The sequence below is a fragment of the Podarcis gaigeae genome (assembly GCF_964106915.1).
Source record: "Podarcis gaigeae genome assembly, chromosome: 13".
Lineage (NCBI taxonomy): Eukaryota > Metazoa > Chordata > Lepidosauria > Squamata > Lacertidae > Podarcis > Podarcis gaigeae.
In genome coordinates, this window is record NC_139689.1 from 15,288,766 (window position 1) to 15,301,719 (window position 12,954).

Here is a 12,954-nt window from a genome sequence, read left to right on the forward strand (position 1 = left end):
CAACTCAAACACAGTGCAAACACTTCTATGTTCTTCCTTGTATTTGCATAAATGTTTGATGTGGTTTTTGACAAAAGGCGTTTATCACGATCAACCTTTGGGCTTCTGCGGTTTCCTTCTCTCTGCTCTGGCTCCAGCACTTGACTCCTTGCTCCTCCAAGCCAACTTCCTGAAGGAGCCTTACTCTCACCATTCTTAGCCAGGCCAGCAGCATGCTTAAAACACATGGCCCTCCAGATTTAGGTGTATACTAACTCCCTCAGCCAACATGGCCAATGGTTAGAGTTATTACTTATTTATACCCCGCCCATCTGGCTGGGTTTCCCCAGCAACCCTGGCTGGCCCCCAACAGAATATTAAAAGCACCAAAAAAAATCAAACATTTAAAATTTCTCTAAACAGGACTGCTTTCAGATGTCTTCAAAAAGGCAAATAGTTGTTTATTTCCTTGAAGGTGACCCAGAAACTGCAACTAATCCAGAATGTAGCAGCCAGACTGGTGACTGGGAGCGGCCGCTGAGACGATATAACACCGGTCTTGAAAGACCTACATTGGCTCCCAATATGTTTTCGAGCATAATTCAAAGTGTTGGTGCTGATCTTTAATGCACTAAACAGTCTCAGCCCAGTATACCTGAAGGAGCGTCTCCACCCGCATTGTTCAGCCCAGACACTGAGGTCCAGCGCTAAAGCCTTCTGGCAGTTCCCTCACTGTGAGAACCGAAGTTCCAGGGAACCAGGCAGAGGGCCTTCTCAGTAGTGGCGCCCGCCCTGTGGAATGCCCTTCCATCAGATGTCAAGGAAATAAACAACTACCTGTCCTTTAGAAGACATCTGAAGGCAGCCCTGGTTAGGGAAGTTTTTAATGTTTGAAGTTTTATTCTGTTTTTAATGTGCTGTTGAAAGCCACCCAGAGTGGCTGGGGAAACCTGGCCAAATGGGCAGGGTAGAAATAATAAACTAAACTATAAACTATATATGTTGTGAATCATTTTGTCACAAGTGTGAAATACGCATTGCCCATATTTTTAAACCATTGATTCTTCATTTTATTTTATTTGTATAACAACAGTGGAACAGGATTAGAGGTTCAGCAGGTACAAAGCAAAATGAAGGCACAAATTTGGCAAAGGGATTTATGGAGACCAGGAAATAGTAGCTTACCTAGAAGGCATTCAGCTTGGGTCACCAGCATCGTGCACAAACTATGATATGCATTTCTAGCTGTAGCCTAGTGAGATTAGTATGTCTATATGAGAGTATATAATATGTCTAGTAATCATTAATCTCACTTTGTGTTTAGTTTATGCATCTCTATATACTACTCATCTAACTCCCTCTTAACTCATGAAAGTGCTATATTGTCTAAATATTAGCCCTTAGTAATCAATCAAATTTTATAATAGAGAGGGTGCCTTTTGGCCTAACACTTTTCTTTTCACTTATTGGAAGGTGGCAAAGGAATATCTGTAGGTGGAGTAAAATCACTCGTAAATTTCATATCACGGCAGAACAAAACCGTTTCCTTGCCCAAACCCAGCTGGTATTGCCATATGTCCATCTTCTCATTGGGCTGCACGGTTACACTAATAGCTTCTTCGATCTCAGTGGCTTCATTCCAGTTTTCCTGCTCTGTGTTGACCCTCTTCCCACCATACTCAGCAGTGAGAGAGAACTGGTACTTGGCAATGGCTTCAGTGAGCGCACCTGACTGATATGAGGCAGTCATGGAAATCTTCCAGTTGTGCTCCACACTGGCCATCTTCTGCTTGTTGTATCCCACTTTCTTGGTGATCTTCTTATTCCATACAATGGGAGTGCTAGAGTCATTGGAAATGGTCTTGATAGGTTCCCATCTACCATAAGCAGGACCATAGGTAATAGCCATTCCTCCAGGGAGCATATTCACTACATCACTATGGAAGGAAAATGTTTCAGCATTCAGATTTTCGTGGAAGTTGGTGCTTTTATAGTACTGGATGCCCCATTCATCAACAGGTTTTACAAAGTAATAGTATTTTTTGACACCCCAGTAATAGAGACCATCCTTGCAAGCAGGGTGAAGTGTGTATTCAACTGCATCTGTATCTTCATTCATATTAGTGACCATACGGTAAACCCCTCTTTTCTGGAAAATGATATAGAAGTATCTAGAGGCTGAGAGGTAATGGTCCCCTCCGCGGCAGTTGGGATGGAGGCTGTATACTACAGCATCTAGGTCTTTATTCATGTTGCTGACACGGCGATAGTTGTCTCCTTTGATTATGTAGAATAGGCCGTCCTGATGGGCTAAGTAGTGATCTCCTCCCATGCAGGAACTGTGCAGGCTAAACACTTCAAGGTCTTTGCCCCTGTGGAAATTGGTGGACCTCATGTAGCAGCCCAGGTCTGAGCGGACAATGTAGTAATATTCATCTACCCCACAGAAATCAACCCCTGGGGCTTTGTTCTTAGGGACTATCTCTGGCATGGTGCTTGATTCTAGGAAAAGAAAGCAGTGTATTCAGTTAGATCATAAGATTTCACAAAATGATTATTTACTCTATTTACTTATTTTATTATTTATGAAAATGAAATAATTAGCAGAATTTGCTGACGTCTTGGAAAACTGTCTCAATGCTTTAACACAATATACCTACCAGAGCCAAATATAATTCCAAAGGTAAATGATTACTAATTAATTGTGAGATGCTTTGAAAGACGAACCAAAAATCTTCTGCTTGTCAAGACATATTTTCTATCTATTTCTCTCTTCATTTGATAGGAGACCCACCCACCCACCCCTTCCAAGGAATATAATATTGCGTTTGACAGGCTGATCAGTTTTAAAAGCAGTTTGCCCAGTGACTTTAGGGTATGGCTGTTTGAGAAACAAAAGACCAAGATTTTGCTGGAAATCAATGCTTTTTTGAAGGCTCAGTGTGGCTAAAACACCTGTATCCATCACTGCTGTGCTTGCTCACAAAGAGAAGCTCTTTGCACCGCTCCATTGTTCAGAACATCTGAGAGAGTGGGCATTCAATACTCAAGCCCCATTACATGTGGTCAAGCTTAAGGAGAGGCTGAGACAGTGGATTTTGAGGGGATATTTACTGAGATCTTTTGTGGGAACCATACGAGGTCACTCAGGCACCCATAAGTGCTATGTTGGTGCCTGCTGTTCTAATTAATTTCCTGTCTCAGCTGTGATGGGAAGAAACTGCCTAATACCTCAGAATATCTTGGAAAGAGGAACAAAATTCAGATCTGGACTTGTTTTTTTCCTCATAGTGTGCATAAACCAACACCATCCATCCTTTCTCCCATTCATCCTGGAAGGGGCAGAAAAACTTACTTGCCTACTTTCAACCTCGGTAGTTAATGCAATAGTACTGTAGTGCCAGACTGTTGAGGTTCAGAGCTAGGAGAAGAGGACAGTACACATCTATTGTGGTTGGTGGGGGAGGGGAGAGAAGAGATTTCCCAGTTCTTTATTCCCCCACGGATTTTCTAGTGGCATCTGATTTGTTCCCTCTAACGCCAACGTTGTTCATGGTTCTTCAGGAGGTTTAGACCAGATGATCATCCCTGCTTGGGATTGCCATGCTGTAAGATCTGTACTCCCTCCATGTGGACTGAAGGTTTAAATATGTGTATAAATCATATTTCTTAAAGCTAAAACAGTCCCTACTATGTATTCAATTCTCCAAGGGAGCACAGCCCCTGGGTGAATATCTGGAACCCCCTGGGATCTTGCTCCAGCTCAACAGAGAGTGTGTGTGCAGGAATGTCATTTTCTTGGTCTCTTTCTCACTCTGCACAATCCCCTCCCCCAAACTAGGGCTGGTGGTCTGATCAGCCACTCAACTCCACCTTTTGGGTGTTTTTGATTCAGGAATATAAAAAGAGGGGCATAATAGAAGATTGTGCATGGCATTAAAGAAGTGGCTATTTCTCTCTCCTACTTCTTCTGCCATAACTGTTGAGCTCAAGATGTCCTATTAAAATAGCCTGACAGCAGAGTCAGTGATAGGCAAAAGAACATACATTTCATACAATGCAAAACTCCTAATTTATTTTATTTTAAGTGTCCTTTATTTCATCTCCCAATGGTGAAAATAGTTTCTTTTTTTAAAAAAAAAGCACCGTCAAAACGCTCAGCACATTCTTAAACCCCCTTACCCAAGAAACGAAAGCCGTAAAAGGAAACATAATCAAAAATCTTTTTGAACCATAAAATGTACCCTCCACACACGCAGCAAAAGCCTCACTGTTCAGATATATATAAGCATGGGGTACAGTAATTAGATCACATGATCCCACTAGTTGATTGACAACTTTTAACTCAAACACTGAATATTATACATTCAGATCCTCAGGAGTTACCACATTTATAAACTAACATTTGCACTTGGAGTAGGGAGTGAGGGGAGGGGGGAATTAACTCAGCTGTCAGACAGTGTGAAAAACTCCTTTATGAAAGTCATGATCACAAAGCATTAAGATAGCCATGGTCTTCTGGTGACTTTATGCAGCCCTACTCATTTCTATTCGAGAACTTAGCAACACTCAGTTTGTATAGGATTGCATTCTGAAAGTGATCTGGAGGTCAGGATGGATGTTCGTAATATAAGATAAACTTTATAGACTATTTACAGAATGAATGTTTAAGGAAGCTCAAGCGTCTCTGTTGCTCTACCCAGAAGCCCCTTCCAGTCACATCTGGTTCCTTTGAGCCAACCCACTGAAACGGAGAGCATTCTCCCAGATACCCACGCCCCACTTCCAAACCCAAGATGTTGCAAATGAGTTCAGAATGGTAGAAATGAGAATTCTGCCTCTGGATCACATCATGATCTCTCCCTGCAAGGTGTTTCAATACATTTAGTGGAGAGTAAAGAAAGGAATTCTGATTGCTGGAGGGACCAGAGATACCAATCCCTAAAGCCTTTGGAAAGCCCCACATAACTTCTATATCACACAGAGAGTATCATTGGCACTCAATAATTATAAAGTTAGACTACATGTCAACAAAGAAGCAACCCTTCCCTTGTGCCCCAAATTCTAAAGTAGCCTCTCTGCTCCTGCCCAGTAACCCTCCAAGACTTACCGGTTTCCATGGTATTCACACAGAAAGTTTGTAATAGGTGGCAGCTGCTTCTCTTTTTGGAGAATGTGGGAAATGTGTGAACAGTTGCTGTTTATATAGGATAGAAGAGGCCCAAGGATTAATGAGAAACTACACACTGCTCCACTTACACTGGAACCAAAGTACATGCTTTATTGTTTTTTTTCAGATAATGAACAGTGACAACAACCACAAGACAACCCTCCCACTTCCCTTCTCACCTGCCATGTGTCTTGAGCTTGAATGTTTGGTTCTGAAATAAATAAGTTCTGAAGCTGTGAGTGGTTTTTGCACTACCACCCTGAATGGGGGAGGGGGTGGCTGGCTCCGGCATGGGGAGGTAGTGCTGGGAGTGCCGGGAGTGCCAGGAGGCAGGCATACAGGGCTCAGTTCCAAATATATGCCACACTTTTCACAGTCTGAATTTGGAAAAAAAGTATGGCTTATATTCGGGCCATTATGGTAGTTTTGATCTTAGCTTTAATTGTCCCAGAAGAGCCCCAACTCTGTAAGTTAGCTTTGTCTGAGGCACAAAGGAAAATTTGTTTCCTAAGGTTAATCAGCCCCTTCATGGATCACTGCCTTGCCGTGGTGAAGGGGCTTGAATAACTCAGAGAATCTATGAGCTATGCAGTGCAGGGCCACCCAAGAAGGACAGGTCATAGTAGAGAGTTTTGACAAAACGTGATCCACCTGGAGGAGGAACCGGCAAGCCACTCCAGTATCCCTGGCAAGAAAACTCCATGGACAAAGACAACAGGCATATAAAAGTTATGATGCTGGAAGATGAGCCCCTCAGGTCAGAAGGCGTCCAACATGCTACTGAGGAAGAGCAGAGGACAAGTACAAGTAGATTCAGAGCTGATGAAGCGGCTGGGCCAAAGCCAAAAGGACGCTCAGTTGCGGATATGCCTTGAAGCGAAAGGAAAGTCCAATGCTGTAAAGAAAAATATTGCATAGGAACCTGAAATGTAAGAACCATGAACCTTGGTAAGTTGGATGTGGTCAAAAATGAGATGGCAAGAATAAATATTGACATCCTGGGCATCAGTGAACTAAAATGGATGGGAATGGGCGAATTCAGCTCGGATGACCATCATATCTACTACTGTGGGCAAGAATCCCATAAAAGAAATGGAGTGGCCTTCATAGTCAACAAAAGAGTGGTGAAAGCTGTACTGGAATGCAATCTCAAAAATGATAGAATGATCTCGATACGAATCCAAGGCAGGCCTTTTAACATCACAGTAATCCAAGTTTATGCACCAACTACTGGTGCTGAAGAAACTGAAATTGACCAATTCTATGAAGACTTACAACACGTTATAGAAATGACACCAAAGAAGGGTTTTCTTCTCATTATAGGGGTTTGGAATGCTAAAGTAGGGAATCAAGAGATAAAAGGAACAACTGGCAAGTTTGGCCTTGGAGTTCAAAACGAAGCAGGGCAAAGGTTAATAGAGTTCTGCCAAGAGAACAAGCTAGTCATCACAAACATTCTTTTCCAACAACACAAGAGACGACTCTACACATGGACATCCCCAGATGGGTAGCATCGAAATCAGATTGATTATATTCTCTGCAGCCAAAGATGGAGAAGCTCTATACAGTCAGCAAAAACAAGACCCGGAGCTGACTGTGGCTCAGATCATCAGCTTCTTATAGCAAAATTCAAGCTTAAACTGAAGAAAGTAGGAAAAACCACTGGGCCGGTAAGATACAATCTAAACCAAATCCCTTATGAATACACAGTGGAAATGAGAAACAGGTTTAAGGATTTAGATTTGGTGGACAGAGTGCCTGAAGAACTATGGGTGGAGGCTCGTAACATTATACAGGAGGCAGCAACAAAAACCATCCCAATGAAAAGGAAATGCAAGAAAGCAAAGTGGCTGTCCAACGAGGCCTTACAAATAGCGGGGGAGAGAAGGCAAGCAAAATGCGAGGGAGATAGTGAAAGATATAGGAAATTGAATGCAGATTTCCAAAAAATAGGAAGGAGAGACAAGAAGGCCTTCTTAAACGAGCAATGCAAAGAAATAGAGGAAAACAACAGAATGGGAAGAACTAGAGATCTGTTCAAGAAAATTGGATGTATGAAAGGAACATTTTGTACAAGGACTACCATAATGAAGGACAAAAGTGGTAAGGACCTAACAGAAGCAGAAGACATCAAGAAGAGGTGGCAAGAATGCACAGAGGAATTATACCAGAAAGATATGGATGTCTCGTACACCCCAGGTAGTGTGGTTGCTGACCTTGAGCCAGACATCCTGGAGAGTGAAGTCAAATGGGCCTTAGAAAGCACTGCAAATAACAAGGCCAGTGGAAGTGATAATATTCCAGCTGAACTATTTAAAATTTTAAAAGATGGTGCTGTTAAGGTACTACACTCAATATGCCAGCAAATTTGGAAAACTTAGCAGTGGCCAGAGGATTGGAGAAGATCAGTCTACATCCCAATCCCAAAGAAGGGCAGTGCCAAAGAATGCTCCAACTACCGCACAATTGCACTCATTTCACACGCTAGCAAGGTTATGCTTAAAATTCTACAAGGAAGGCTCAAGCAGTATGTGGATCGAGAACTCCCAGAAGTGCAAGCTGGATTTAGAAGAGGCAGAGGAACCAGAGACCAAATTGCAAACCTGCGCTGGATTATGGAGAAAGCTAGAGAGTTCCAGAAAGACATCTACTTCTGCTTTATTGACTATGCAAAAGCCTCTGACTGTGTCGACCACAGCAAACTGTGGCAAGTTCTTAAAGAAATGGGAGTGCCTGATCACCTCATCTGTCTCCTGAGAAATCTCTATGTGGGACAAGAAGCTACAGTTAGAACTGGGTATGGAACAACTGATTGATTCAAAATTGGGAAAGGATTACAACAAGGCTGTATATTGTCTCCCTGTTTATTTAACTTATATGCAGAATTCATCATGCGAAAGGCTGGGCTGGATGAATCCCAAACCGGAATTAAGATTGCCGGAAGAAATATCAACAACTTCAGATATGCAGATGACACAACCTTGATGGCAGAAAGTGAGGAGGAATTAAAGAACCTTTTAATGAGGGTGAAATAGGAGAGCACAAAATATGGTCTGAAGCTCAACATCAAAAAAACAAAGATCATGCCCACTGGTCCCATCACCTCCTGGTAAATAGAAGGGGAAGAAATGGAGGCAGTGTGAGATTTTACTTTCTTGGGCTCCATGATCACTGCAGATGGTGACAGCAGTCACGAAATTAAAAGACGCCTACTTCTTGGGAGGAAAGCAATGACAAACCTAGACAGCATCTTAAAAAGCAGAGACATCACCTTGCCAACAAATGTCCGTATAGTTAAAGCTATAGTTTTCCCAGTAGTGATGTATGGAAGTGAGAGCTGGACCATAAAGAAGGCTGATCGCCGAAGAATTGATGCTTTTGAATTATGGTGTTGGAGGAGACTCTTGAGAGTCCTGTGGACTGCAAGAAGATCAAACCTCTCCATTCTTAAGGAAATCAGCCCTGAGTGGTCACTGGAAGGACAGATCCTGAAGCTGAGGCTCCAATACTTTGGCCACCTCATGAGAAGAGAAGACTCCCTGGAAAAGACCCTGTTGTTGGGAAAGATTGAGGGCACAAGGAGAAGGGGACGAAAGAGGACGAGATGGTTGGACACTGTTCTCAAAGCCAGCAGCATGAGTTTGACCAAACTGCGGAGGCAGTGGAAGACAGGAGTGCCTGGCGTGCTCTGGTCCATGGGTTCATGAACAGTCGGACACAACTAAACAACAGCAAACAACAACAACAACAAAGGTTAATCAGGGGCCATGTATGTATGTTGATTTCCATTAACCTCATTATTATTTAATAAGTACAAATCCTGATGTGCTTTCTAATTTTGCACCACATGTTTTTTGGCCCCAGGAGATAGTACCGTATTTTTCGCTCTATAAGACACACTTTCCCCCCTCAAAAATGAAGGGGAAATGTGTGAGCATCATATGGAGCGAATACAGGCTCCTTGGCTTCAGCGATAGCAACGCGAAGCCTCCAAAGTGCAGAGGGAGCGCTTCCTCCGCGCTCCGGAGGCTACGTGTTGCTTTCGCTGAAGCCTGGAGAGCAAGAGGGGTCGGTGCACACTGACCCCTCTTGCTTTCCAGGCTTCAGGGATAGGCACCTGAAGCATTTGGAGCGCAGCAGGACCTCGTGCTGCGCTCCGAAATCTTCAGGTTCCTTTTGGTGAAGCTGGGAGAGCAAGACTCTCCTGGCTTCAGCAGAGAGGGAGAGCTGTGCAGCACCCCTTCAGATAAGCGGGAGGAGAAATGGAAGGGGCTCCATTTCTCCTGCCGCTTCACTGAAAGGATGCTGAGCAGAGAGGGGGAGATTTTCTTTTTCTTGTTCTCCCCCACTAAAACAAGGTGCGTCCTATGATCGGGTGCGTCCTATAGAGCGAAAAACACGGTAATTGAAAAACACCTTAAATATCAACCAAATGCAATTTTAAAATACGTAAAAAGTCAAAGTGTTCTTCTACTGGCAATGCAATAAGGAAATCTATCCTTCCCCACCTGAAAGAGGAACACAAAGAAGAGAACAGAGCTGGTCCACCCATGAGGCAAGGTGAGGTGACTGCCTCAGGCGGCAGGATGTACTGAGGCAGCAGGGGTCAATATTCTTCCTCCCTTGTCCCTGATGTACATCTTCCTTCACCTGTTCTTCCCTGGTGGAAATGGGGGGAGGGGGCTATTCTGAGGCACACCTCAGATGCCAAAATGTCTCAGGCCATGAAACATGATGACCACCACAAACACCATGAACACATGGTATCACTGTTAAAAGACCTCCACCGACTTTGCATCAGCTACGGGCTTGGTTCAGAGTTGTTGTACTCAAGGTTCTTGTACTCGTGTACAAATCCCTGAATACTTTACATCCAGAACACCTCAGAGATAGCCTGAGGTATCCCTGAGGTCACTGGGGGAAGCATGATTAATGCTTCTCTATGGACCACAATCGTGTCTCGTGTCGACAAGGAGTTGTGCCTTCACTGTTGTGGGCCCAACTCTATGGAACTGCTACAAGAAGTTAGGCAGACACTCACCCTACTGACTTTCAGAGGTCTCATCAAAGCTGTTTTATTTCAGAGGGCCTTTGCTTCCTGAATGCTTCTCAGAAGGTTTGCTTGCAAAGAGAAGCTCTTTGTACCTCTCCCTTGTTCAGAACATACGAGAGAGTGGGCCTTCAGTACTCAAGCCCCATTAAATGGAGAGGCTGAGCCAGTGAATTTTGAGGGGATATTTACTGAGGCCTTTTGTGGGCACCATACAAGGGCAGCCAGGCACTCATGAGTGCCATGCTGGTAACTGCTGTTCTAATTAATTTCCTATCTCAGCTGTGATGGGAGGAGACTACCTAACAGCTCAGAATATCTTGGAAAGAGGAGCAAATTTCAGATCTGAAGCTGCTTATCTCATTGTGTGCATGAATCGACACCACCCTTTCTCCCATACAGCACTGGAAGGGGCAGATAAACTTACTTGCCTACCCTCAACCTCAGTACAGCAACTACAGCAATAGTACTATAGTGCCAGACTGTTGAGCTTCAGAGCTAGGAGAGGATGGAAGGACACATCTATGGGGGCTGTGGGGGAAGAGAAGAGATTTCCCAATTCTTTATTCCCCCTCGTATTTTCCTGTGGCGTCTGATTTGTTCCTTCTAACACCAATGTGTCCAGGAGGTGCAGATTGTTAAGACTAGCTGAGCATCCCTGCTTGGGATTGCCATGCTGTAAGATCTGCACCCCCTCCATGCAGACTGAAGGTTTAAATATGTGTATAAATCCTATTTCTTAAAGCTACGACAGTCTCTACCAAGTCTTCAGTTCTCCAAAGGAGCACTGGGTGAGTCCCTGGAACACCTTGGGATCTTGCTACAGCTCAGCAGAGGAAAGTGTTCTTGAATATGCATGAATGTCATTTTTAAATTCAAACGCAGCTGCTAGAATACGTGGTTTGTTTTAGTAGAATGGTTGTTGTATTATTAAAAGGAACTTCATTTAACTTGTACTGTTATTGCTTAAATAAAAACCTTAGAGTGAGGTATAGATCCTGTGTTCTTGGGTCTCTTCCTCACTCTGCACAAGGAGGGCTGGTAGTCTGATCAGCCACTAAACTCTGCCATTTGGGTGTTTTTGATTCAGGAATATAAAAAGAGGGGCATAATAGAAGTTTATAAGATATTGTGTGACACTAAAGAAGTGGCTATTCCACTCTCCCTCTTCTGGGGCCATAACTCTAGAGCTCAAGAGGTCCTATTAAAATAGCCTGACAGCAGAGTCAGTGATAGGCAAAAGAACATACATTTCCACACAATGCAAAACCACTATATGAAATAAATTATCACAAAGCATTGAGATAGGCATTGTCTCCTGGTGACTATATGCAGCCGTACACCTTGCTATTCAAGAAACATTCAGTTTGTCTAGGACTGCATTCTGAAAGAGATCTGGAGGTTGGGGTGGATTTTCCTAATATAAGATATACTTTATACACTATTTACAAAAGAAATGTTCCAGGGAGCTCCAGCTTCTCTGTTGCTGAATCCTTCCCCTACCCAGAGGTCCCTTCCAGTCCCATCTGCGTTCTCAAAGACACCCATGGGCCCCTTCCAAACCCAAGATGTTGCATATGAGTTCAGAATCTGGTGGGAATGGGGATCCTGCCTCTGGATCACATCATGATCTCATCCTGCAAGGTGTTTCATGACATTTAGAGGAGACTGAGTAAATGAAGGGAGTTCTGGTTGCTGGAGGGACCAGAGATACCAATCCCTAAAGCCTTTGGGAAGCCAGTGGCAAAGGAAGGGGAACAGGCACCCAGGGCAGGGAGCGGGGCAAACTGCCCATCGGCACCTGCGCACGTGCCGCTAGGTACCACATGTGCGCTGCTATGTACCATGCATGGGTGCGCACCGTATGTATGGTGGCGGGATCCTCTGCTCACAGCTGCAGCGGAGTCAGTGGGATCCTTTGCAGCAGCAGCAGCAGTGGTGGAGGGTCAGGGGACACTGTATGGCGCTTGAGCGCCGCCGCACAAGCACCATTGGTCGGTTTGCCGATGGCACCGCTCGAGCGCTGTACGGATGGCAGAGGAGGGTGCAGCCACAAGCAGAGGATCCTCCACACGCGTCTGCAGCAGCACAATGACGGTACATGCCCGCGGTGGCAGGGGAGCCCCCTGAGGTGTGCCTTCTTGTCACACCTCATCAGAGATGACACCTGGGGGGGCGCCCCCCTTCCTCGGCCACTGGGGAAGGCTCCATGTCACTTCAATATCACACAGGGAATATCATTGGCACTCAATAATTATAAAGAAGTAGTTAGACTACAGGTCCACAAAGAAGCACCACCTGGAACCCCCTGGGATTTTGCTTCAGCTGTGCAGAGAGAGATTCTGCTTGAATATGCATTAATGTCATTTTTATATTCAAGGTTTTTTGCTAGAATACATGGTCTGTTTTAGCTGACTGGTTGTTGGATTATTAAAAGGAACTTCATTTAACTTGTACTGTTATTGCTGAAATAAAAACCGGGCCCCCATTTAGGAAGCTAGACTAAAGGATTCCGCCCAAGGCAAAACCTGCCAATGCAGGAAAATTCCTTTCCGGTCCTTCAACAGTGCCTGCGTACTTGTAGAGAAGAGGTTAACCTGCAAAAGGAGGCTTAACTGAGGGAGGGCAGGGTGGGAGAAGTTCTGGAGCCAACTGACACTGATTCGCAGGTAAGATTCACCTTCTGTTCTGTGGGCAGGGCAGTCCCTCCCCCTACCTGGCTGATCCTCCAGCGAGTGGCTGAAGTAGGCAGAGA

General features: G+C 44.3%; 2 protein-coding genes across 3 annotated transcripts in view; both read right to left on the reverse strand.

The window, feature by feature from the left end:
• Positions 1-12,954, reverse strand: part of LOC310829302 (angiogenin-2-like) — a 98,160-nt gene that overhangs the window by 51,094 nt on the left and 34,112 nt on the right. The window lies entirely within an intron of this gene.
• LOC310830701 (uncharacterized protein) lies at positions 1,026-5,176 on the reverse strand. Of its 2 annotated transcripts, XM_083710529.1 has the most exons (3): positions 5,090-5,175; positions 1,429-2,481; positions 1,026-1,378 (listed from the first exon to the last, which is right to left on the reverse strand). In XM_083710529.1, exons 1-2 carry the CDS (start codon positions 5,097-5,099, stop codon positions 1,439-1,441), a joined length of 1,053 nt encoding a protein of 350 aa, XP_083566655.1. In that variant the 5' UTR covers positions 5,100-5,175; the 3' UTR covers positions 1,026-1,378; positions 1,429-1,438. The 2 variants fall into 2 exon arrangements, with proteins under 2 accessions (XP_083566655.1, XP_083566656.1); XM_083710530.1 differs by having other exon boundaries at positions 1,026-2,481; positions 5,090-5,176.